The sequence below is a fragment of the Triplophysa dalaica genome, chromosome 7, assembly GCF_015846415.1.
Source record: "Triplophysa dalaica isolate WHDGS20190420 chromosome 7, ASM1584641v1, whole genome shotgun sequence".
Taxonomy (NCBI): Eukaryota; Metazoa; Chordata; class Actinopteri; order Cypriniformes; family Nemacheilidae; genus Triplophysa; species Triplophysa dalaica.
This window is the reverse complement of record NC_079548.1, coordinates 3,143,210-3,168,722: the sequence shown is the minus strand read 5'-3', so window position 1 is coordinate 3,168,722 and position 25,513 is coordinate 3,143,210. Positions and strand designations below refer to the sequence as shown.

General features: G+C 38.9%; 1 protein-coding gene across 4 annotated transcripts; it reads left to right on the top strand.

The window, feature by feature from the left end:
* The first annotated feature begins 859 nt into the window (after positions 1-859).
* On the top strand, positions 860-11,710 carry LOC130426069 (butyrophilin subfamily 1 member A1-like). Of its 4 annotated transcripts, XM_056752602.1 has the most exons (10): positions 860-1,633; positions 1,712-1,770; positions 2,092-2,160; positions 2,446-2,796; positions 3,636-3,845; positions 4,278-4,385; positions 5,379-5,432; positions 5,599-5,631; positions 6,327-6,353; positions 10,140-11,710. In XM_056752602.1, exons 2-10 carry the CDS (start codon positions 1,752-1,754, stop codon positions 10,667-10,669), a joined length of 1,401 nt encoding a protein of 466 aa, XP_056608580.1. In that variant the 5' UTR covers positions 860-1,633; positions 1,712-1,751; the 3' UTR covers positions 10,670-11,710. The 4 variants fall into 4 exon arrangements, with proteins under 4 accessions (XP_056608580.1, XP_056608582.1, XP_056608578.1 ...); XM_056752604.1 differs by lacking the exon at positions 2,092-2,160; XM_056752600.1 differs by having other exon boundaries at positions 860-1,770.
* Positions 11,711-25,513: the final 13,803 nt, after the last annotated feature.

The following is a 25,513-nucleotide window of genomic DNA, read 5'->3' as shown; positions in this document are numbered from 1 at the left end:
ATTAAACCAAACGCCTTAAACAATGTTTAAGGTTTTTTACGTAATGGCATATCATGCATCATACAAGCTGTTTTCGGCAAAAACAACATGCAACCAAATTCAATCTTATTTTGGGTAGAAGTGGATCACTCATCTGGCGATCAGGATGCCACTTCACAGGATTTTCGCTAAAAAGCTAAACTGTGAGAGAAATCATGAGAACGTTTTGTCACGTGAAGAGAACATAATACATTTTTAACTAATCTGAAATAATTTAATGAATCATTTTCCCTTTTATAACATCATATGAACAATCTCAACTCTTAAAGAAAAAGGCACAAAGGACCCGTCTTCTATATATCTGTGTTTTTTCTATTGTGATTAAATCAAAATGTTATTTAAAAACAGCTTTGTTTTTATTGTTATGTAGCATACATTGCAGATTATCCACAGACAGTCTCTTATGAAACAGTTCTGCCCTCTGCTGGACACACATGACACTTACTGGTGCTCCTCTTTGTGTTCTGGGTTAGTTCAGGGACCGATTGTATAAATCTGTTCTAGAATAGTTTATAAATGATGTTTTGGTCGGTTTATATTTTCACAAATAATTCAAATATCAGTTATAGGCCAATATGTGAGAGCAGATATTTTTCTTATCTTTCAAATGTTTCAATGTTCTTCTGACTTTTCCATGTTGTCAGATAATGTTTTCAAGATTTATATTTTGATTCGAGATTTCTATATGTTTTGCCTTTATTTGAACAGAGAGGACAGGAGGCAAAGTGGGAGAGAGAAGGGAGTGGGGTCAGGACAGGACTTTGATCCGGGACATATCTGGTCGCTCGATGCCTAACTAAACTAATTTAACTGTGCCACATGTCCATCAGCTCCGACACAGGTCAAACATATTAAAAGCATTTTGATGTGTCAGTCAGGCTGTTTGTAGTGTGTGATGTATTGATAGATCTTATGGGTGCTGTGCCGCCTCTGAGGATTGTTTCAAATATCTTGTTTTCTAAAAAATATACTGAATGAAATGGTTACATTCACGATCCCCGGACTTTTGATACTACTAACTACACTTCCCATAATCCCATGCACACCATACCGTCTGTGATACCAGTAGCCTATGAACCAGCACTCTATTTAAGCTCATGTTTGTTGTCAGGTCTACTCGTCTTGTGACGTTTAGTGTTGACCCAGCTGTTTATCTGTGGATTAAGTACCTTGATCACTTGTGGATTATGTACTTGTTTACTTGTGGATTACGTACCTGTTAACCTGAGGATTACTTACTGTGTTTATTACCTGTGGATATTCAGTAAACTGTTGAAGAATGTACGTTTGTGGTGTGACTCGTTCTTTGTCCCTCCGCGAGTGTGATGACGAGTTTAAGAAATGTTAAACAACAGGTTTTGCATAAAGGGCTCTTTAAAGACTGCCTAAAGTTGTAAAGGAGGTAAACAATTGTTTATTAAAGTTAAATCACATCACCCTTCTCAATACCAAGTAATAAACTCTAGTCTAGTCTAAATATAAAGATAAAAAAATTGCGCGCACGCAAACAATACACCTGTTGATCAGCTAGAAAAATGTGAGGGTGTGACCTTCATTTTGGTAAAAGTCAAAGTACATCAGTTCTAAAAAACTGGTAAGTGCTGAGGAAACACATTTGTTTTTACATGTTTTCACATGACACACGTCCTAACAGAGTTTTTAATGTTCACAGACTCCAGACAGGACGTCTTTTTTCATTGACACCTGATGTGATGCATCTCACTTGTGTTTGTGAGTATAAGCTATAAATGTCTGACTGTCTTATATAGATTCAGTTATTTATTGATTTATTTCTCATTTCTGTTTGAAACATTGATATTGTGTAGATGTATGTGTGATATAGTGCATTTCATGAGTTTGTGTTTAAATATGATCTTTGACAGATTGACAGATGAACAAACTCTTTCTGAACTCTGTTTCTATCACATGATCTTCACCAGTTTAACCAGTTCTGAACTTTTATGACTATAATAAATGATGTGGTACTTTATGTCAAATGTTTCCATATCATCTGTGTGAACTGACACATTGTAAACATGTTCCCCCTGTCAGTGACGTGTCATTCAGAGATGAAGTTCATTTGTGTGATTTTACTGATTATTATTGGAATTACACAATCAGGTAAATGTTTATTGTGTTTACATGTGTAGAATATGAGTAATATGAGGGTATAATTAAGAAAACAATATTGAATTCATGTTTGCATCAAACGTTTCAGAATGAATGATATTTTAAATGTTTCTTTACTGTGAATTGTTGAATACTTGAAATGTCTCTGAGAGCAGTTTGAAACACAACACTGGACATCACTGACACATTTAGAAATGCAGCAACAGATCAGCATAATTCATTATAACTGTCAATTTGTTGTGACAAATGAAATATTTCATATTAATCTCATATCAGATGAGTACGAGGTGATTGGACCTTCAGCTCCTGTGATGACTGTATCTGGTGAAGATGTGATTCTGCCGTGTTCTATCAAACCCAACATCACTGCTGTGAACATGAGAGTCGAGTGGATCAGACTTGATCTGAAAGACTCAATAGTTCATCTGTATAAAGATCATAAAGACATAAACACAGATCAGCTTCAGTCGTACAGAGGAAGAACTCAAGTGTTTAAAGAAGAACTAGAGAAAGGAAACACATCACTCAAACTCTCAAGAGTCCAAATCTCTGATGAAGGACTTTACAAGTGTTTCATTCAGTCTGAATCCTGGAGTGATGACATCACTGTTGAGCTCAGAGTTGAAGGTGAACAAAACCACTAAAGCTAACACTGAATGATTAGTTTAGTGACAGGGATGTATTACTGACCGGGCCAGTGCCCAGGGGCCCTTCACTACAATGAGCACGAGGGGGCCCTGGGCTTCAAGGTTGCACCATCCAGTTTGATACAGAAAACCCAACAACAATGAAAACGAATCTGTATCTATGTTTAATATAATTGTCCCATAGCCTATACAAGGCCTCTGTAGATAGCATGAAAAACAATGAAATGATGAACAAATCATTGTTTTTATGTTATCTGTAATTTACTAGATTAAATTTAATTTATGAACTAAATTACAACACATTTAAATAGCTTTTTCTGAATCTTTTGCTTGATGATTTGATGGTTACAGATATGTGTCATAGGGTCAATTTATGGTGAGAAATATTTTTTTATTTATGTGATCCATTAAATATGTGTATATTTGACAGTTAAGTAAAGACGTGTTTCATAAGCCTTCATTTGGTCCATTTTTTTATCGCTGTATAGCTAATATTAGACAAATTTATACCCTGAACAGATTTTTTTGCGTAGCGCAAGCATTTGACGCAGAGCGAGAAGGGTTTTGATATTCATTATCACCCTAACCTTCACTTTTCTAAGGGAAAGATTGTAAAAAAAAATGTGGGAGGGGGTCCCTAGGAGGTGACTGGCCCGTTGGCCCTTTTAAGTCTTGATCCGTCCCTGTTTAGTGATGCTGTTTAGGATTTTGTTTGAAGTTTCTTCTTTTGTTAGAATCCCAATATTTCAGAAAAATAGTTTTAGCAAAAGTCTATTGTCAGAAAACATAAGAAATGTGTTTCATTCTTGTCATGTGTAGCTGTAGGCAGTGTTCCAGTCATCACTGTAGATGGGTTTGATGGTTCTGGTGGTCTTCATCTACAGTGTGAATCTAAAGGCTGGTATCCTGAACCTGATCTTGTGTGGCTGAACAGTGAAGGAGTCACTTTAACATCTGAATCTCCAGACACACACAGAGTTGACACAGATTGTGTGAGTGTGATGATGGAGACTGAGATCATCACATCCAGTGAGTACAGATTTCTGTTCTGTATTTTCTCTGATCTCATGATCATCTGAAGCAGTAGAAAAATGAAAATATTCATCATTTAACTCAATATAATTAGTTAAATTAGTTAAAGAGGCTTCAGAGGTCTCAGGTGATGTAACAGGGTAATACGTTATTTTAATCGTTTGCTTTGACATTTTTTATGTTTCGGGAGACGTTGTTTAGCTTTTTTCCACACAGAAATGAGACCTTCTATATAATCATATACAGCCGTCTTTAGGGGTCTATTGATGATGGTCATGACATTATGAAACTTTGACAGTTTTAGATCTTTTGTACACTTGAGTTTACATGTAAAATGTTGCACTAAAATATTGTGTAATTGTTTATATTTATAAAGAAACATTGAGTTATTTTAGACTGTATACAGTGAGTCTCAGTTTTGTTTTCCAGGTAAAATGTTTCACTCTTGGAGATCTTCAGTGATTCTGATATCAGTTGCTGTTGTTCTCTGTGTGATCGCTGGAATACTGATCAGTGTGTTTGTCTGGAAACAGAGAGGTAACATTCATGTGTTTGATCATATTTAATATATATAAATACTGTATATAGTGTTTAACCTGTAGTTAGTTAGAAATGTTGTTTATGTCGAGATTGAGCATCTCATGGAGCGTGTGTGAATGATGTTTGTTACAGTTTTATAAAAAGAGGTTTAGATTCATCTTATCTTTAGTTAAATGAACATTTCTCAGTCGGAAAAGGGTGGCTTGCCCACTTCAGGTTGGTGGGGAGTTCCTGCCTCAAGTGGAGGAGTTCAAGTATCTGGGGGTCTTGTTCACGAGTGAGGGAAGGATGGAACGGGAGATTGACAGACGGATCGCTAATGCGGTCGCTGTACCGGTCTGTCGTGGTGAAGAAGGTTTACCAGTCAATCTACGTTCCTACTCTCAACTATGGTCATGAGCTGTGGGTCATGACCGAAAGGACAAGATCCCGGATACAGGCGGCCGAAATGAGCTTTCTCCCCAGGGTGGCTGGGCGATCCCTTAGAGATTAGCTCGGTCACTCGGGAGGAGTTCAGAGTAGATCCGCTGCTCATCCACATCGAGAGGGGTCAGCTGAGGTGGCTTGGGCATCTTTTCCGGATGCCCCCTGGACGTCTTACCGGGAAACCCCGGGGAAGACCTAGGACACGCTGGAGGGACTATTTCTCCCGGCTGGCCTAGGAACCCCTCGTGTACCCCCGGAAGAGCTGGAGCAAGTGTCTAGGGAGAGGGAAGTCTGGGCATCCCTGCTTAAACTGCTGCCACCGCGACCCGGCCCCGGATAAGCGGGAAAAAAATGGATGGATGGATGGATGGAAATTAACATTTGAGATATTTAATTTCTCAAATTTTATGTTGTGTTGGAAACTAAACTGAACACACGACATACAAGATAAATACAGGAAAATAAACAAAGACCATCATCACATCTTAAAAAAAGAATATAAGGTTTTTGTTATTCCTGTTGTGAAGTCAAAATTATATCCTTTCAATGCTACTTTCTCTTCAGAACTACTGAGAGAGAAACAGAGAATACAGAATGAAGACCAGAGAATACAGAAAGGTAATTTTATCTCTTGGCTTTTTAAGTGATTGATACTTTTTTGTTTGGTCAATGGGTATATAACGATTATAATATGATATCGTATTTAAATCTTTACGTTTGTACATGTTTCTTTTGTATTTTCTGTATTTTAATTCAGCTTTTCTTTACTTAATATTCTCTTCAGAGCATGAGAAACTACAGAGGACCGTAGAAAGTGGTGAATTGATTTCAATTTTTTTTTTATCTAATTGATACATTATTAAACATTTTCATATTTGGGTTGTCAATCTTTAGTCCCGATTCACATTTCGTGTCTAAAAACATGCGGAAAACGCGAGCTGCGTCTCTCTCCGATTCACGTACCGCCCTGCATGTCATTCAGGTTTATTTCTTATATAGCACATTAACAGAATAAAGTGAAAGCTGGTTTTCACCATTGTAAGTCAAGTCTGAGTCAAAAAATACACCCAAGTTTTTTGCATAAGGATGGTTGTTTCGAGATAGAGACCCCGAATGACTAGAAGTAAGTGGAGAGGAACTTAGAGGACCAAACAGAACCACTCATTAAAGTGGAGAAAGTTCTTAGCCATCCAAGCTTTTACTTCCGTCAGGCATTCAACCAATGTGGAACAGGACTTGTCCACTTTAACGGAGCATACAAATGCGTGTCATTGGCACAGCAGTAATAAGCAATCACAGATTTCCTGCGCAGTGCGCAGCACTCAGAAAAGTTGAACTATTTTCATCTTGATGCGGTGCATACGCGCCAAGAAAAGTCTCCCCCTCGCCCCTTATTTGCGCATCTACATTTAAAAACTAATCTGCGCGAGGAAGGAAACGAAATGTTGATCAGGCCTTGGGATAATTTTGTTATGGACTCTGTATAACTCAATACTGTCTGTGTGTTTTTAGTGACTTCACTGTTAAGAAACTTTGCAGGTAAGTGAAAGTTTGATCAGATGATTAAAGTGTTTTAGATCTACAGCTGTTACAGGTGATTGTTTGTGGTCACAGGAAAATAAATCATCAGTGTCTCAATGTGAAGTGAGCTATAGGATGTTTACCAGCATTTGAACATGTGTACATGATTTACTGATTCACCCCCTGATAGAGACACAGAGTTACTTTATTAACTGATCAGACAATTGTTTCAAACTTCATCAAATCTGATTTATCCTATAAATGTTTTAGATTTGCTTAATAGGACTAGTTGTTATAATCCCACTATTTCAGCACAGTTGAATTGCCCAATAGGAAATCTCCCATCCCTTATGAATGGCAGGGAGAAACAGTCAAGAATATGAACAGAGGAAAGGAGGTCTGAGGTATCACTGGATTAGTTGGTTAGGGAACCTCTGTGTTTGGGGATAAATTATTATAGAAAAACTTGGCATACTTAACTTTCCTTGCCATTATCAGAGAGACGTCTCATGAGTTGTGTTTCCCACTTTCATCACATCCATTTTCCTGTGTGAAAGATGCCATTTCTGATAATGCCCTTTGCATTAAAGTGAAAGTGACCTAGGTCATCTAGCAGCCCATGCTGTGTCCATCCACCTAAACCACAACAATTGGCTTCTTCTTTTTGCACCACTGGCCAGTTCTTGATTATCCTCCACTGGACCTGTGAACACATATACACCCAGAACAGCTCAAGGGCACCTCAGTCGTTATCGAACCGGCAACCTTCTGGTCACAAGTCCGACTCTCTAACCATTAGGCCACGACTACCCACACCGTTAAAGCACACTCAGTGCCCCCGGTCCCGTACCATTACAACACAATACCAAAATCAATGCAACCATATGCATCAACCCATTGGCTAAGGCTGCTATAGCCCCACTGGGACCATTAATGCATGCTCAGAGCCCCCGGATACCGTATGGCGTAACATTCCAACACACAACACCTTTTTCATGACGTGGTCACTTGGTAGCCCATACTGCGTCCTTCTGTTTCAAGCACAGCCAGTGGATGCTTCTCTCAGCAACAGTGGCAAGTTATTTGACTACCCTCTGTTGGGCCTGTCCTCTGATCCCCTCCTTCTAAAGCAGCCTTGTAGTGGAATTGGAAACAAAGCCCCTGCAGCCCATTTCCACCGGGAAAACTTTTGCTGTCCATCCCTGATCTTCAGTCTCCCCTGCCAAGTTGGCATACCAGAGATGCTTTCTTTCAAATGCTTTGTTAATGGCCTCTTCCCAAGATACAGTCAACTCTACTATGAGGACAGTCAAACTGGAGCTGGACTACAGAACCATGTCTGGCCACAGGTTGGTCCTGCATCTAGGGGTTAAGGACTTGGCCCACGGTTTCTTCCCCTCCCCTCTCTTCCTGCAGCCAAGCACTTTAGTACTTGATTGTGGTGCCATGTATCTCCCCTAAGTCAAGGTCTTCTTACAACCAACAAGAATATGTTTAAGGTTTGCTGGAGCTGCACATAGGTGGCAGGCTGGATCCTGTCCACACCAAACAAGCAGAGGGGAGGGCAGCACATAATATTTAGCTCTTATGATAACACTTAGCCTGTTTGTTTCCATACTCCACAACTCACTCCAATTGATTTTTACACCAGTCCACAGCAGCTCATGCGACACTGATCCAAAGGCATTGGCAAGATCTAGAAAACCACATGCAGGTCTTTCTTTTCTTTTTTTTGCCATTTGCAACTGATGCGTGATGATGTAAGCATGTTCTAGACATCCTGAGAGACCCCCTATGCCTGCCTTCATCACTTACGTGTCAATGATGTTGTTTCACTTCAGAAATCCTGAGAGTAATTCCTGAGAGTCTATTGGCCACAGCGATGAAGAAAATCTTACCTTCCACATTCAAGAGGCTAATTTGGCAAAACTGGTCAACAGTTGAGGAGTTTTTCTCCTTGGGGATCAGTATGGCTCCAGCCCTTCTGTCACTGTCAACTTTGCTCCATTTAGGGGGGCTTGTGTCCATCTGGTGTTCTGGTAGCTGAATTGGTGGCATGTCCTCTGGAATGAAAATTGTTACATGCCTCTGATTGTCAGAATTCATTTTCTGTAGGTGTTCCTCAAGATCTGTTATAGGTACTTTAAGGGTCCCAGTTTTCTCCATGCTAAAGATGCTACCGACAACTTGTAAGGATTTTTGCAGAAAGTAGTCCTGTTTTGCTCTTTCTTCTTATGTTGCTTTGTCAAGGTCTCTGCTCTTTGCCACGATGCCAGGGGACTTTAAATATCACTTTGTAGTGCCTCTAGGCCCTTCCTGTTCTGTTCTGTGGCCCTCTTCCACTGTTTCCTCAGGCTCTTCCTTTCTCTCGCAAGTCTGTCAATTTATTTTTGTCTCCTGGACTTAGGTCGGCCCGTCGTCTCTTTCTGTGACCTTAGGTTCTTGCTTTTCACTCCAAATCGCTCCACCACATAGGTGTAGATGATCTCCCCCATCTTCACCAATTTTCTTTTGACATTTCCTTTTTGGCCTGCTAAGAGCTGTACGAGATACGAATCAATGCTTGCCCATTCTTTGTTGCAGGATTTAGGCCAAAGTGGGCGGTGGTTTCTTGACTCGCCACTGTGCTTCCCCCGACTGATTTGCCCTACCTCTTGTGAAGTATTGTTCAACGCGAGGCCCCACACTAAGCTCTCTCAGGCACTTCTTCCTGCCCTGATGGATTTTTAGACCTTCTATGATGTTACCTTTGTCCAGCCGCGAATGCATCCTCGTAATTTCTGTCCTGCTGTTCCAACTTCTGATGTGCTATTCTTCTGGTTCTTTGTCATTTCCATTCCGAGGTCTGTTATTCTTCTCCCTGTCACGGGTCCACCTGTAGTGGATGTGCTCATAGTTCTTTAGCCGAGTTCCAGCTATCCATTTCCCATTTATACAATAACGGTTCTCTCTATCTGATAAAGTTTACCGATTTCTTTAGCCATTCCTGTTGGGTCGACAGACTCGGAGGTGCATGTGTGGGCAGTGTGTGGGAATGAGGACTGGTCACATTGTCGCAATGCACTTTGGATACACTTTGAAGCGTTCAGCCCCTCTAGAAGGTGTGTTTATGCTCTTATTTTAATAGTGTGTGTAAAGTGCAGTACAAATGTCAACAACCGGGAGCGCTGTCCCATGTCAGACATTCTAGCCCTGTCTGCTGTAGCGAGAGTGCAACTCAATACTTCTTTACTGTAGCTTTTGTTTGCAATCGCTGCTTTTTATCCATAAACGTCCAGTAGGAAGAGCGATCTGGTATTCAGATCTGTAAGAGGTTAGAGAACTGTTGAGGCACTTCGCCCCCTGTGCTCTGCTCTGGCCTGAGATTTTGATTTTAGGGTACTGGCCCTCCCTCTGGTCGATCCGCTGTATGTGATCTGTTCGAGGAAGCTTCCTTGTAAATACCCTGCCTGTTTTGCGCATAGTGGATTTACCATGCTCTCCGAGCATGATGCTAAACGAGACATTGGGTAAACCGGTGTGCTCAGATCGTCCTGCTGTAATGTTGAGTCGCAAGATTCTGAAGGTATGCTGTCCAGATGGTGAACTATATAGGGGCAGTGATCACTTTGGCCAGTTCCATTTTCATTTCTACTGGGGTTGTGCAATAAGGCTTCAGAACTTGATATTTCAAAGGTAATTTGCTGTGTTTATGTTTTGTTCTGTAAAGGGATTTTGGTTTCTAGAAAAGCACAAACCAATATTATTGTTCTCATCATTATAACATCATTCATGTGTAAATCAGAATTCTTCATATTTTAACAGTGAATGTGACTCTGGATGCTGATTCAGCTCATCCTCGTCTCATTGTATCTCGTGATGGGAAACAAGTGAGATATGAAGAAAAACAACATGAAGGAGTGAAGAATGAAGATTCAGGACAAAATAACAAGTTTGATGAATGTCTCTGTGTTGTTGGAAATGAAGGATTCTCTTCAGGGTGTTTTTATTATGAGGTGCAGGTGAAGGGGGCAGATTGGTGGTGCGTGGGAGTGACCAGAGAATCTGCTCAGAGGAAGGGCTGGATCAGACTGTATCCTCAGAATGGATTCTGGACTGTGTGCTTGTGTTTTAACAGTTATTATGCTCATGACGATCTTCGTCTTTCTCTGAGTGTGAATCCTGATATGATCGGGGTGTTTGTGGATTATGAGAAGGGTCGAGTCTCATTTTATGATGTGAAGTCCATGTGTCATATTCACTCTTTTACTGATCAATCTTTCACTGAGAAACTATATCCTGTTTTATCTTTGGGTTCCTCTGGTCCACTCATCATCTGTAGTGATCTCTCATGAGGTCTGATAAATATCTGATCTGAATATTGAGGGAGGAATAAAAGACAGAGAACAGAATAAACACTTTCATGAACAACAGGATTTTGTGATTATAAATTCAGTTTCAGGATTAAAAATGAGGAAATATAAACTCTTGACTTCAGTTTGTCTTTAATGATGTTAAATGTGGTTAATAGATGAATGTGTGTGTGAGACTCAACATTAAATCAGTATATGAACACAGTTAAGAACACACTGTGATAAATATCTGTGTCAATGTGAGACATCTTTCATCTAATAACACTTCAGAAATAATCTCTCTCTTTAATGTCTTTATTCTTCATGACTCTTCTGTCTCATTCTTAATTCTTCATTAAATCTTCAGCATGTTTTCTTACAAACATTCACTTCTGTTCAGAAGCCTAGAGTCACTCATTCTTTACATTTTACTTTCAAAACTAGATTAACACAAATAAATACAAAACATAAATCAAACTGTCATATCTGATAATCTTTTTTCTTGTTTTGTGTTGTCATTTTATCACCCAGTTTCTTAAAGGGATGGTTCACCCAAAAATGTAAATTCTGTAATAATTTACTCACCTTCGAGTTGTTCCAAATCTGTGTAAATGTCTTTGTTCTGATGAACACAGAGAAGGGTATTTGGAAGAATACTTATAACCGAACAGATCTAGTCACCATTGACTCCCATAGTAGGAAAAATTGCAATAGTCAAAATCCGCAGAACTGTTTACTGTCCTACATTCTTCAAATTATCTTCTTTTGTGTTCATCACAACAGAGACACTCTTATACAGTTGAGTAAATTATGAACTATCCCTTTAAGAATTCACCCTGACATGCTTTTTAAAAATATTTAAGCAAACTCCTCAGGATTAAAATACTTGGATAGTTATGGGAATCATTACAGTGTAGAGATCCTACACTTTTATCAGCAGTGTATATATTGTCACTTTGTGAAGTCCTGTGAAGGCCTGATGAAAACAGTATTTTGTTGCACCGTTCTTTGCTTAAAAGTATTAGTTGAGTTAGTTTGATGATTTTAGTGTTTTGTATGTTCATATGTGATATGTTATTTTGTGATGCTATGTTGTGTAGAAAAACGGAAAAACAGAAATATACTGTAAACCTGTTACGTGTTCCTGTAAAATTATAGGATACAAGGATGAATATTAAATAGTTTTCCCCATTTCTCTTGTAAATATGTTGTCTTGTTCTGTAACTGTATAGGTTTTGACCGCATTTCAAAAATAAACATGTTTAAAAAAAACCTGTAAATTAACTGGTGCTCCCTGTTATTTTTCTTGTAAATTGCGGTCTTTCTGTAATTTACGGTTTTTAATTGTATTTCAAAAATACAATAAAAATCTGAACACCCGTAAAATGTTGTTTTTAGACATTCTTTGTGGAAATCTTTAAAAAAAATGACAACTTTTCTATTAGTACAGGTTGTTTTTATCAACTCCATGTTTTCTTTCATCCATGACACTCATAATGAGATGATGTTTAGTGTCACATACAGATGAGAGGGAGATGGATCAGATCACACAGGTATTATTTCTTCTTTTGACAGGATTTTATGTAGCGCCTGAGTTTATGTCACCCTGAGTTCTATCAATTTCTTCTTACACAAATATGTGAGTTTCACTAATAAATGTGTACGTATTCAACCTGTGTGTGTGTGTGTGTGTGATTAACTCCTGGTATGAAATACTTTCCCCCTCTAAATCATTATTTAAGCAGTACCATTTACACCTTCAACGAAAATTATGTCTTTCAAGCACTTAATAAAATAAACACTTTCAAAGTTAACCCAAAAATGACTCTTTTCCCTTAATCAATATTAAAACTATCAAAAGAGACAGTAACCACAACGGTTTAATAAAACATATAATAGATTTAGTTAGAAAAAGTGTTTCAAACAGGTATTGACAAACTCACTTTTCACATCACAAAGGCATTTAAATTCACATACAAACAATATAGGGCCCAAGAAAATAAAATAGCCGGCAAGATGCTAGTTTAAATGTGAAATACCCGTCAAATATGCCAATGCTGCAGGCCTGAATGTAGTTTGGTCACGTTGTAGACTTAAACCAAATGGCTGCTTCACCACACGGGCCAAACTAAAAATGGTACCTTATATACTGAATGCAGATGCAACCTCACACGGACAGGATCAAAGGCATCAGCCACAGGAAACAGGACGAAAAGAGTTGAAGGGAAGATTGTTGACAAGGAAAGTCACATGGTCGACGAGGCCGGCAAAGTCCACACAAAATAACAATAGACGCCTCCCGTCGGGGTCTTTGCTCATCCTCACTCTCACAGTTCCACACAGGCTTAAACACTCGAGATCGCTGGCAGCTAGCTCGTTAGCAAAGTCCATGCAAAACGCTAAGCACTCATTTCAGTCTTCATGTGCGGAGTATGCCAATAGTTGCTATATCAAATCTTAACCACGTGTTTCTTGCGTCTCGCGATCCTCTTCCTCCCTTCCCTTTGACCTCAACCGTGATTGGCCCATTACAAACTTTCAGAAATAAAATAAATACACAAAACCTTTCTGTACCTCTTTCTTCATATTCTTACAGGCATTATTGAAACATCCTCACAAATATTATTAACCAAAAAATATTTAACCTTTAAAATGTAAAACATGAACATAATATAATAGGCATTTTTCTTTTACAGCAAAATCATAACTTCATTGCTGGTAAATGATTATTAACTTTTTTATTTTTATCCTCAAAATCTATTTATTAAACTATGAAATTATTTATTCAAACTGGTTTAACATGATTACAGTTCAACCGGGTTACATTTAAATGAATCAACAGAGATTGATCTTGAAGTGTCCGGATGATAACTGTGAATTTGTCTTAAGGGTTTTTATCACACACACACACGGAAGACAAAGAGATGAGATGGACGACGAAGAATCTCTGATGAGAGTATGTAGAATGCAGTTCAGATAGAGACTGGATGTGGATGTGTTCTTTTGGGTTGTGATAATATGGATTCATTATAATTGTAAATGTGGCAAGGAGGGGGGGATCTTGGATTCGAATAACCCGAGGAAGAATTCAATCCTACTGGATTAAAGAAAATAGCGACTACGCCACCCAGGTTAACTAACTGGGAAAGAATCAATACAAGCACAGAGGTTCAAGTTTCCTTTTAGACAGAGACTATGAAACGTGGATATTGATAAATGACACCTTTGTTTGGTACTAGTTGTAATTTTAATATATGACCATAAATAATTAAAACTGGTAAATGCAATGGTGGTAGTCAGGACTTCCATCACATGAAGCAGACAATTTTAACTAAACAAATTAGTACACAAACTTCGGGAACTGGGATCACCAGTTGTTGAACAGGCTAGATCCTAGGCCTCCAAAGGACCCAAAGCACCAAACAGACAACCACAACACAGACACGTGGAATACACGTCAAAAGAAAATGAAAAGAAAGCTACACTTGGTATGAAAACTCTGGCACCAGGGATGACTAGCCTGCCCACTCTGGACTCCTCCCAGCTCCTAGAAATAAAGAAAAACAGAAATGGAACAATTACCAAATTAAACAAAACTATAATAAAGACAAGGAACCAAAAATGAAACGAAAGAAATCAATTAAAATTTTTCTAAATGTACAACAGAAACCGAAAAGCAGGCAACAATTAGGCCACCGCACACACCCCTGAGCCGGCTAGCAAGCAAGCAGCAACCCGGAAGCAAAGTGAAGCAAAAGTAAAGCAAAAGTAAAGCAAAACAATAGTATTGATAGATCAATCCTTGCAGTGACAGAGCACAAAAGGATGCAAGGATGCACTGGTTTGTATCTAAAATACAAATACACAATGATTTCACATATCTTTCACCGCGGTTAAGTTAGTTTGACATTGGACATTCATTACACTCGGTTTTATATCAATTAATCTCTTTGCGACTGCTATGTTTTGAGCCTAAACTAACTCAGATAGACATAAATATATGCCCTTTAGGTTGCACAATTAAACAATTTAACGTGACATTAACATATACAAGTAGTACTAAAATGTTCAGAAAACATGCCTGTTATTGCAGAAGGGGCCGTTATTGGAAATAACATGCTATGTATTTTATAATAATTGTATAACTTTTAATGCGTATTTACATAAATCCATTAAACGACAACAGCATTTGAGATAAAGGTATCAAACCAACTGTAATGTATTCAGAGCATTATTCCCTATGATGCACAAAGCTTGTTTTCTGATTTTTCAACTGATTTTTTATACGGTATGCTGATTTTTTTTTTACAGTCCTAAATTCATTAAACTTTAACACCAATTCAGCAACTGTAAATTACTCACAGTTTTGTCTGATGGACTTTGCTTAGTCCTATATACAAATTCTAATCAAAGCAACTGTTCATTTCTAAGCATGATGTTCTACATGATGCTCAAGGTTTGAGAAGTATGCAATAGGCTATTCAACCCATTTTGATCCATTTCTTTAATGATTTTAGAGTATTTTGAGGAAACATTTTTGAAAAAAAAAAGAACAGCCCAAAATACACATGTGGTCAGAAACCCTAAACAAAAGCAAAAAATATATAAAACTCAAAGTGCAACTGTAAAAATAAAAACAATTGGATATATAGTTCTATTCCTTTTCTAGGGTTCATGTTCTCTTTCTGCACAAGACACAGTGCCATGGAGATTCAGTTAAATTGGTCATAGGTGATTCCAGGCAGACATTGTGAAACCAGTGTTCACAACAGTCGCATTGAGTCTGCCAAAAACAACACAATTATGACATGAAAAAAGATAACACTACACACTTATAAAGCAGAAATCTAATAATTGCAAAGGTGTAACTTTATTTAACAGATTTAAAATGATAATAAATAATAAAAAGATGCTTTACCCAGTCTTATTGCGTTGTGGAAGCTCTTTTTGTCCACACAACCCACAGAAGTCATTTTTGGAATCTAGAATAAAAGAAAAAAAATCATAACGGTAATACAATATTTAACTTCTATTGTGTTCAAAGTATAATGTACAAATTGTTGCTTCACATCACCAGAGGCTGAAAGCAACAATGAAGCCATTTCCTCTCTGAGCTTTGAAATAGTTTTGGATGGGTTTATGTGAAATGCATCAGGAATTTCTGGAAATTGTGCAATTGTTGGTTTTGCCATCTGTAGGATTTGAGGAATAAACATTTAAATGCAGTGTGTGTGTAAAGTATAGATTCTTTATTAAAATATTATTTTTCTTTATAATACCTCCATCACAAACACCCCACAACTGGTGCCATCCTTTTGTAATGTGTGGGTAATTTTTGTGCAATGCTGCTATTTAATCCTTGTCCATTCCTCTTTTCCAAGCTTTTACCTGAGACGGTGTCAGAGTTTAATGGATTTAAATAGGTAAAGTGTGTTAAACATATAAAAAAGGAAACAGTATAGTGTATATCCAGTACTTCAAACAGGTCACAAGTCCAGTACGGTGTACCACAGGGCTCAGTCTTGGGACCCCTGCTCTTCGCATTATACATGCTACCTCTAGGAGATATAATAAAGCGACACGGAATTAGCTTTCACTGTTATGCTGATGATACTCAACTTTATATTTCCTCGATGCCTCATGAAACCCAGCAGTTTCATCGAATAAAGGATTGCATAGTTGACTTAAAAATGTGGATGAGTAACAATTTTTTACTACTAAACTCGGACAAAACAGAAGTGTTACTTACTGGACCGAAAACTGCTATGCGTAACAACCAAGAATACTGCTTAACGATTGACGGATGCTCCATAAAATCCTCGTCATCAGCTAAGAATCTTGGCGTTGTATTTGACAGTACTCTCTCATTTGAAAGCCATGTCGCAAACACCTGTAAAATTGCATTTTTCCATCTTAAGAATATATCTAAATTACGTCATATGCTGTCACTGTCAGATGCAGAGAAATTAATTCATGCATTCATGACATCAAGACTAGATTACTGTAATGCACTTCTAGGTGGTTGCCCTGCGGGCCTATTACAAAAACTGCAACTGGTTCAAAACGCGGCAGCTCGAGTTCTTACACGTACAAAAAAGTATGAGCATATAACCCCGGTTCTGTCAACCTTGCACTGGTTACCTATAAAGCATCGCATTAACTTTAAGATCTTGCTTATTACCTATAAAGCCCTACATGGTCTAGCGCCGCAGTATTTGAATGAACTTCTATTGTATTACAGACCACCACGTACATTACGCTCTAAGGGGTCCTGTCAGTTGGTAATACCTAGAATTTCAAAATCAAGTGCAGGTGGTAGATCCTTTTCTTATCTAGCGCCTAAACTTTGGAATATTCTTCCCTGCACGGTCCGGGAGGCAGACACACTCTGTCAGTTTAAATCTAGACTAAAGACTCATCTTTTTAATCTTGCATACACTACACCTCCATAATATTAATCCTCAGAGGATTTAGGCTGCATTATTTAGATCAACCGGAACCAGGAACACATCCAACAACAAATGATGTACTTGTTGCATCAAAGAGTGCAGAACAGTACTCTACTCTCAGCCAGTCTTGTCTCTTTGTTCCAAGGTTACCGCAGGATGCAGTTCATGCCCAGACCTGATGGCAGAGCTGAGAATGGGAAGCGGTGACCTGACAAGTGCTAAGAGGATAGAGCTGGATAAAGGACGCGACAACTTTGTTTTTTTCTACAACATTTCAAATGCTATTAGATTGTTAATGATAATCTTTAATTTTTATATTTTTATTAAGCCTTGTTGTGCAAGCACTGATGAGCTTGTGCAGAGGCAGCAGCTTTTGCCAGAGGGGAACTGGAATCCCCTGGTTGGGCCTGGGTTCCCCTGAGGTTTTTTTTCTCGATGGGAGTTTTGGGTTCCTCACCACCGTTTGCATATTGTTTTGCACTATCTGCCTGGCCGGGGGGGCTGCTTTAGAATTCATACTTGTATTAAATGTGTCTCATGTACAGCTGCTTTGTAACAATGAAAATTGTAAAAAGCGCTATATAAATAAAGTTGAGTTGAGTTGAGTTGAGTATATAAAAAAATCAGTTGAATAATCAGAAAATCAAGCTTTGAGGATCATAGGGAATAATGCTCTGAATCAAGGGCGTAGATTTGGTTTGAACATTGGGGGGGTTGATTGAACGTCCCAGATAGCACACGAAAATCACGGAGATGTCTATTTGACGTGTGTGTTTACATCTGGAAGACGTATTTTTTTAGAGTGTTTGCTCTTCTGCATACGTCCATAGGACGATTCCTGTTTGAAGATGTCTTTAAGATGTAATGAATTAGAATGTATGTTAAACTGACATCTTATAGATGTCCATCGGATGTTAGTAAACAGCAGATGCTTTCCAGATGAAGTGATCTTTAACAGACATCTTGCAGACGTACGTGTGCTACCTGGGGTTGTATGCTGCCTGTTATTTTATTTTTATTTTTAATGTGTATTGTTATTGGATAATTTATTTCTATATCTATCTTAATATTATTTCTTTTGTCCCCTTGTCTAAGTATTATTCTAAAGTTGAAGAGTCTAGTCGACGGAACACACAGAATTTCAGGATCCTGGAGACCAAGAATGACACAGACACAGAAGTGCAGTTCAATCAGAGTCCCAAGTTTATTGTATTAAGGACTAATATTTATATGCTTGAAACAGGAGGTAACATTGGTCATGGAAAATCACCAGACCTTCTTATTCCTCCTGCGAACAATCAGATATCATATCACAAAGTATGTATTCAATATACGTACTCAATATTACAGTATCAAAACAATTGTCCCTTGACATCATTAGGAACCTTGAGATGGAGACCAACGGATACTCATATCAGCATAAAACAGCAGAAGACATGATATAACTTTCAACGAGGTTAAACAACAGGAAACTATGGAACAAGTAACATGCTGATAATAAAATAAATTAATGCATATGATAGGCGAATATTGTATAAGACAGAGCCGAAATATTGTCGAGGACACAGACGAAATCCAGATTCTCACTCTATCTATATATCTGCTTTTCACATTGGATCTGATATACGAACAAAACCACTAAGACATACAACTAAAACACCAAAAATTAACAAATTAAACCACACTGTATACCATCTATTCTAAATATCTATTTAAAATAAAAATACATTTGACTATTATTAATTGACCAAGTAATCCTCATTAAATAAAACTCATAAAAATCACAGCATACTTTTAAAGATGTATAATAATCTGATGATCAAACGTTTTTGAACATTTCTGTACCCCTCCCTGTTTTCTTACCCTTTTGTCTGAAAGAGCTGCCTGTCTGTTGTCTTCTCCCTGTTCCTGTGTGATAGAGATGATAGAGATGATACACCTCATAACGTTATGAAATTCGTGTATAATGCTTAAAATTCTAACATAGAAAGAGAATATAAAAAGAAAGAAATTAAGTATTGAAAGCGCCGGTAGGCGGCAGCGAATCATTGTTTTAATGAGTGAGCTACTTAAATTATTCATTCATCCAATTCGTTGAAAAGTCAGATTATTTTAGGAAGAAAATAAACATCAAAGTGAATATTTTTGTCATTGATAATTACATACACTATTAAGTTACTGTTAAGTTACCCGTGTGCTCTCTCATTCAAAAACCACTCGCGTTGTTTTGGTGAAAGTGCGACTGATTGGTTGGTTGTTACCAATCGGTTCAATGGAGGGGGGAGTATTTTTTGTCTAATTTATTATGATAAACTCATATTTGATTAGGAACAAAATTATTGTCACAAAATAAAGTAATATATATATATATATATATATATATATTTTTTCATTTGATCTAGTGGGATTTTCATGTTGAAATATTGGCGTGGTTGTAACTGGAGGATTTGAATATTAGGGGGTTACCTCCCCCCATCCCCCCCATAAACTACGCCCCTGCTAACATACATAATGCGTAAAAGTAAACCGATACCTACCGACAGGAAGACAGCAGTCACAAGCACGCATCTCAGTAGCAGTTTGACCAACGATGCAGCAAATTATTGCCCCAAAAGCAAACAGTCACTCTTCACCACAAAAAGGGATATCGAACAGACGCCAGCCTTCTACAAAACGGCATATTTAAACCGAGCAGACAAAACTAATGATAGGGAACGGCAAACACATACCTTCAACACCAGACAGCGAATACCGGAACCGGCTGAGACGGTGACGCAAAGTCACATGTTCCCACCCACCACGATATATATACCTATACCTTCCACCCAACGACACTCTTTACTAGTGGGCGTGGAGTTCGCACACTGAAATTCATTTCACCTAATATATATCAGACTTGAATAAAGAATAAAAGTAATAACACATAAATCTCCCTTCATGTTGTTTATCTGAGCGTCTCATGTTTTCATTTGGTTTTAATAACTTAAATCATTTTGTGATATTATGTTTGTTTAACTGGTGTACTTTTATTTTAAACATTTTGATATTCACAGCTGGAAATTAAGGGGAAACACAGGGCAACTTAGTTGTTGAGGATTCCCTTTTATCCATAAAATAGCCTCCAGATGCCTGTGAGTTATAAAACAATTGTATCTGTCTGCAGTCAGTGACTTCTGGTTCAGAATAATTACACATTCTATTAATAAATTCATACATTAAAGTTTGCTCAGATCATTGTGTTAACAACTCAAAGGCCATGGGTGCAATCCCATAACACACTGATCAATGAAATACAGTCACAGAACAGCTGAAGAATGAACTCCTGATTTCCTTTAATCAGCCATTCAGTCCATATACGTTAAGAACAGTTTCTACAAAAAACAATATCAGTGCAGATATCACAGGCCATATAACATTCTTCTGCTCTCCTGTGTCTTTCTTGGGAAAAGTTCATGTCCAGAGGGAATGTGATGAGGTTGATTTATGATATAAAAGCACCATAAAAGTAAGATAGCCGTGCAGATGGCTTCTTTATCTTAATTTCATCTATTGTCTTGATAGTCAAGAACGGATTCATTCTGCAATCCATCTAAAAGTGTGTCATGATCTATAATGTCAAATGCAGCTTTGATCCATGTTAGACATCATTAAGTTTTGCAGGCAGCAAACTAGCATAGAATAGGTCACAGGCGATGGTCGGGGCAACAGAGGCTCACAAAACAATAAGCAAACCCAAAAATCAAAACACTGGTCATCCAAAAATCAAAACACAAGTCTTCCAAAAATCAAAACACAAGTCTTCCAAAAATCAAAACACAAGTCTTCCAAAAATCAAAACACAAGTCTTCCAAAAATCAAAACACAAGTCTTCCAAAAATAAAAACACAAGTCTTCCAAAAATAAAAACACAAGTCTTCCAAAAATCAAAACACAAGTCATCCAAAAATCAAAACACAAGTCATCCAAAAATAAAAACACAAGTCTTCCAAAAATCAAAACACAAGTCATCCAAAAATCAAAACACAAGTCATCCAAAAATCAAAACACAAGTCATTAAAAAATAAAAACACAAGTCATCCAAAAATAAAAACACAAGTCACCCAAAAGAAGAATGCTCAGAAATGCAGTAGTAGCACTAAACCAGACTAATATTGACAGAGGTAATGACACACAGATGAGAATGATTAGTGTTCAATGAGTCTGGGCAATGGGTTCTGGGATATGTAGTGATTAATGAAAGTCTGGGTGATGGGGAGAGTGCTCTCTTGTGGAGCACAAGGGTACTGCAGCTGACAGACATTATACTCACATAATTTACAACTTCTAGTTCTACAAATAATAGTTCCCTTTCCCTCGGCAAAGATGCTCTAGTGCAGGGGTTCCCAAACTTTTTTTGTGCCAGGGACCAGCATATTCATAAAAAAAAATCCAGGGACCAGTTGTCAATTTTAATGCCTCAATTTTATGATGCATCATTTGGAACTTTGTAAAACAACAGCCTATCATTTATTTGCAATGAACTAGAAACATTGTCAATCACTTAGTGACAACTTAATAACTTATTAACTTAGTGTTTTCACTCACCAACAGGTGACAACTATAACAGGTAAAACTATTTCAATGTGAGCATGAACTGCTTGTTGATATTACTATATTTGTAGTTGTACAAGCTGTTCTTCCTGGGCATCCATAAAAAAACATATATGCATCCACAACAATGCACACAAATTTTAGGATACAATAAAACAAAATTAAAAAGGTCAGCTTTTTACAAATATGAACGAAAATCAGTTTACAATCTGATATCCATATCAATGAGACCCCTGGGATTGCTTGGCAGCCACAAGAACATCAAACCGGGGCTTGATGGTTGACAATGAGACACGCAGGGTATTCCTCACATCCAGTCTGTTTCTAAGTCTGGTCTTAGTGGCAGTCATGGCAGAAAAACCTGCCTCGCACAGATATGAAGTCGGGAATGGGAGCAGGGTTTTCAGTGCAAGGGTGCTGATCTCAATGTATTCTCTTGATGCTTTGATCCAGAAGGATGTCAATGGTGTTGAATGAAAGACAGTTTTCAGGCCTCCGTCATGTCTGAGCTCCAGCAGCTGGTCTTCTTGTCTTGATGAGAGCTGGTTCTGGCCATCATCATCTTCAGAATTAGAATCAGAATTTACTTATATTAGCATTAAAGTTTTCACATACAATTAATTTGCTTTGGTGTTTTGGTCCAAAATAGGGATCTTAACGATTAATTGACGATAAGCGGTTCAAGCGCGTGCGTGCGTGCGTGTAAAGAGAGCGCGCCGGAGTTATGTTTGGGACCATTTTACACCATCATGAGTTTGCGTGTTCATTCGCAGCATTTTGTTTTGTGCAAATGTAAGTTGTAATATTGTGTTTATTTTGTGTAGGCATATCTATATCTGATTTATCTCATGACATAGGATGCATTTGGTTAAAAAATAATGTAGTAAAGTGTAGCTGATCCTCTTCAGCTTCAGCGCGCGCAGCTCAAACGGCAATAGCCTACATACACGACTAATTATTACTATTGGGACTGTCATATTGCATAACATAATAAAGAGAATAATATTGTAATAAAACATTGAATTATTTGGGTTTAGTTGCAGTGTCGTGTTGTTCCAGGAAGAGCGCTTCCACAACAGTCAAAATAATATATTTAAACTAAAGTAATTAAATTTAAAAAGTAGCCTATTGTTGTTTGAAAAAAATAAATTTATTGAAATTACTATTTTGCCAAATGGAAAATTAAATAGAAAATATACTTTGGGCAGGGGCGTTATGTAATGTGCATACCTTGGAATGGGTTGCGCATCCATACTTTGCCATTCCTTGGGTCTTTTTCAAATGGGAATTAACGCTCAAACTCATCAGACAGTGATGTCAGGTGACAATGTATCAACTGGCCAAGTCCTTCAGCATCCTCGGAAAAACTGGATAAGTTGCTGAACATATCAAAAACACCCCGGTTGACGCGCCGTGCCCAGGTTTCCAGCTTGGCCTTAAATCCCGCGATTTTATCCGCCAGCCTGAATGTGTCAGCCATCCTCCCCTGCATTGTGAGGTTCAAGTCGTTCAAGGCCATGAAAATGTCACTCAAGTAGGCCAGTTTTGCGAGCCAGCTCTTGTCACTGAAGTGCGCTGCTAAGGCTGACTGCTTGTTGGAGAGGAATTTCTGTAATTCCTCTCTGTAATTCCTCTCTTAGCTCAAACACTCGTGTTAGGGCTTTCCCTTTGGACAGCCACCTAACTTCTGTATGTAGAAGCAGGCGCTTGTGATCAGCATCCATGTCCTCACACAATAATTCAAACCAACGCGTATTCAGTGCATGAGCTTTAATGTGGTTGATGACACGTATAGCATTATTAAGGACCGCGTGAAGCTCTGGAGACATCTTCTTGCTTGCCAGCATCTCTCGGTGAATCATGCAGTGAGTTGCCTCACATTCTGGCGCAACTTCTTTCACCCTGACAGTGAACCCCGACAACCGGCCGGTCATCGCGGCAGCCCCGTCAGTGCAGACACCAACACAAAACTTCCATTCCAGTCTGCCTGCTACGTATTCGTTCAATACTTGGAATATTTCGGAGCCGGTGGTTGTGCTTGGAAGTGAAAGACAACAGAGCAAATCTTCCTGCACCTCATCTTGATGCACGTACCGCACATAAACTAACATGATCGCCTTATTTTCCACGTCAGTCGATTCGTCCACTTGAATTGCGTACCACGGAGATGCTTTTAATCTGCCCAACAGCTGCCCCTCAATATCTTCAGCCATGTCATCAATTCTCCTGGCAACAGTATTGTCAGATAGTGGAACATGTTCCAACTTGCTAGCTGCTTTTTCCCCCAAAAGTTCCCGACAAATATCTTTTGCTGCCGGCAAAATTAGCTCTTCTCCGATTGTAAAGTTTTTTTTAGCTTTAGCTATTCGGTGAGCAACCAGATATGACGCCTTTGTTGCAGCTACGTTTACTGATGTTGAGGATATCAAAACTTGCCGCTGAGCGTCCAACTCACGTTTCTTTCTTTCGAAAAACTCCTCCGTTTTGTCTTTGAGAGTTGGGTGTTTGGTGGTTAAGTGCCGCTGAAGTTTTGACGGCTTCATTGCTTCATTGCAGAGTTTTTCACCACAAATAACACACAATGGATTTGGCGCCACGGAATCGCCTGTTGTGGTAAATCCATACTTAATGTATGAGGTATCGTATTTACGATTGAAGCTGGACTTTTTTTTCTCACTATCTTCGAGTTGGTCATCGCCTTTTCTTTTACCCGAACTGTCCGCAATGAAATTAGCCATTGAAGTTTGCTGAGGCCCGCTCATCTCTCACTTCTCTGTCACTTCAGGTGCACCGCACTTTTTTTGCAGTCCGTTCAGATACAACGCGTTGCTAAGCAATCGCAAGACGCCCAAAGAAACATATTTTAATCTATTTATTATTTATATTTTGGATTAAATAGCATGACATGTCATAGCACTTAAAAAAGCATTTAAAAAAGACAAATATTATTATTATAAAAAAAAAAATTATTCTGGGAATATTTCAAGGCCCGGTACTAACGGGTCCACGGACCGGCACCGGTCCGGGGACCGGGGGTTGGGAATCACTGCTCTAGCGCACAGCTGGCCGCGGGACAAGCGGAAGTACGACTTCCCCCCATTGAGCCTCATCGCACAGACTCTGTGCAAGGTCAGGGAAGAGGAGCATCGAGTGCTACTAGTTGCACCACACTGGCCCAACCAGACTTGGTTCTCAGAGCTAATGCTTCTGACAACAACTCTCCTCTGGCCGATTCCCCTGACGCAGGACCTGCTTTCTCAGGGGAAGGGCACGTTGTTGCATCCCAGGACAGACCTCTGGAACCTCCATGTCTGGCCCCTGGACGGGACGAGGAGATCCTGAGTGGCCTACCCCCAGCGTTGGTTGAGACCATTATTCAGGCTAGGGCTCTTTGTCTGTTTTGGAGGTCAGCAAACAGGGAGAGTTGTCTCCATACAGTGAGTAGGACACTGGATTCTGGACGCCGTCACGACATTGGCCATGCCCACTGTCAGTGAGAGCTCACTCCACACGGGCTATAGCCTCCTCGTGGGCACTGGTGCATGGTGCCATTCTGAAAGACATCTTCAGAGCTGCGGGTTGGGCTACGCCCAACACCTTCGCAAGGTTTTATAACCTCTGCGTTAAACCGGTGTTGGCCAGTGTCTTGCATGGCAACATGTAGAACGGGAAGCCGTTATGGTGTGTGCCTGCGAAAGCACCTTCCCTCCTTCCATAGGTGGGTCAGTGTGCTACCTAGCCTCCATTCTTTCCCCAGCGGGGTGAAGAACAGGCATTCCATCCATCACTAAGCAAACACCTCCTACGG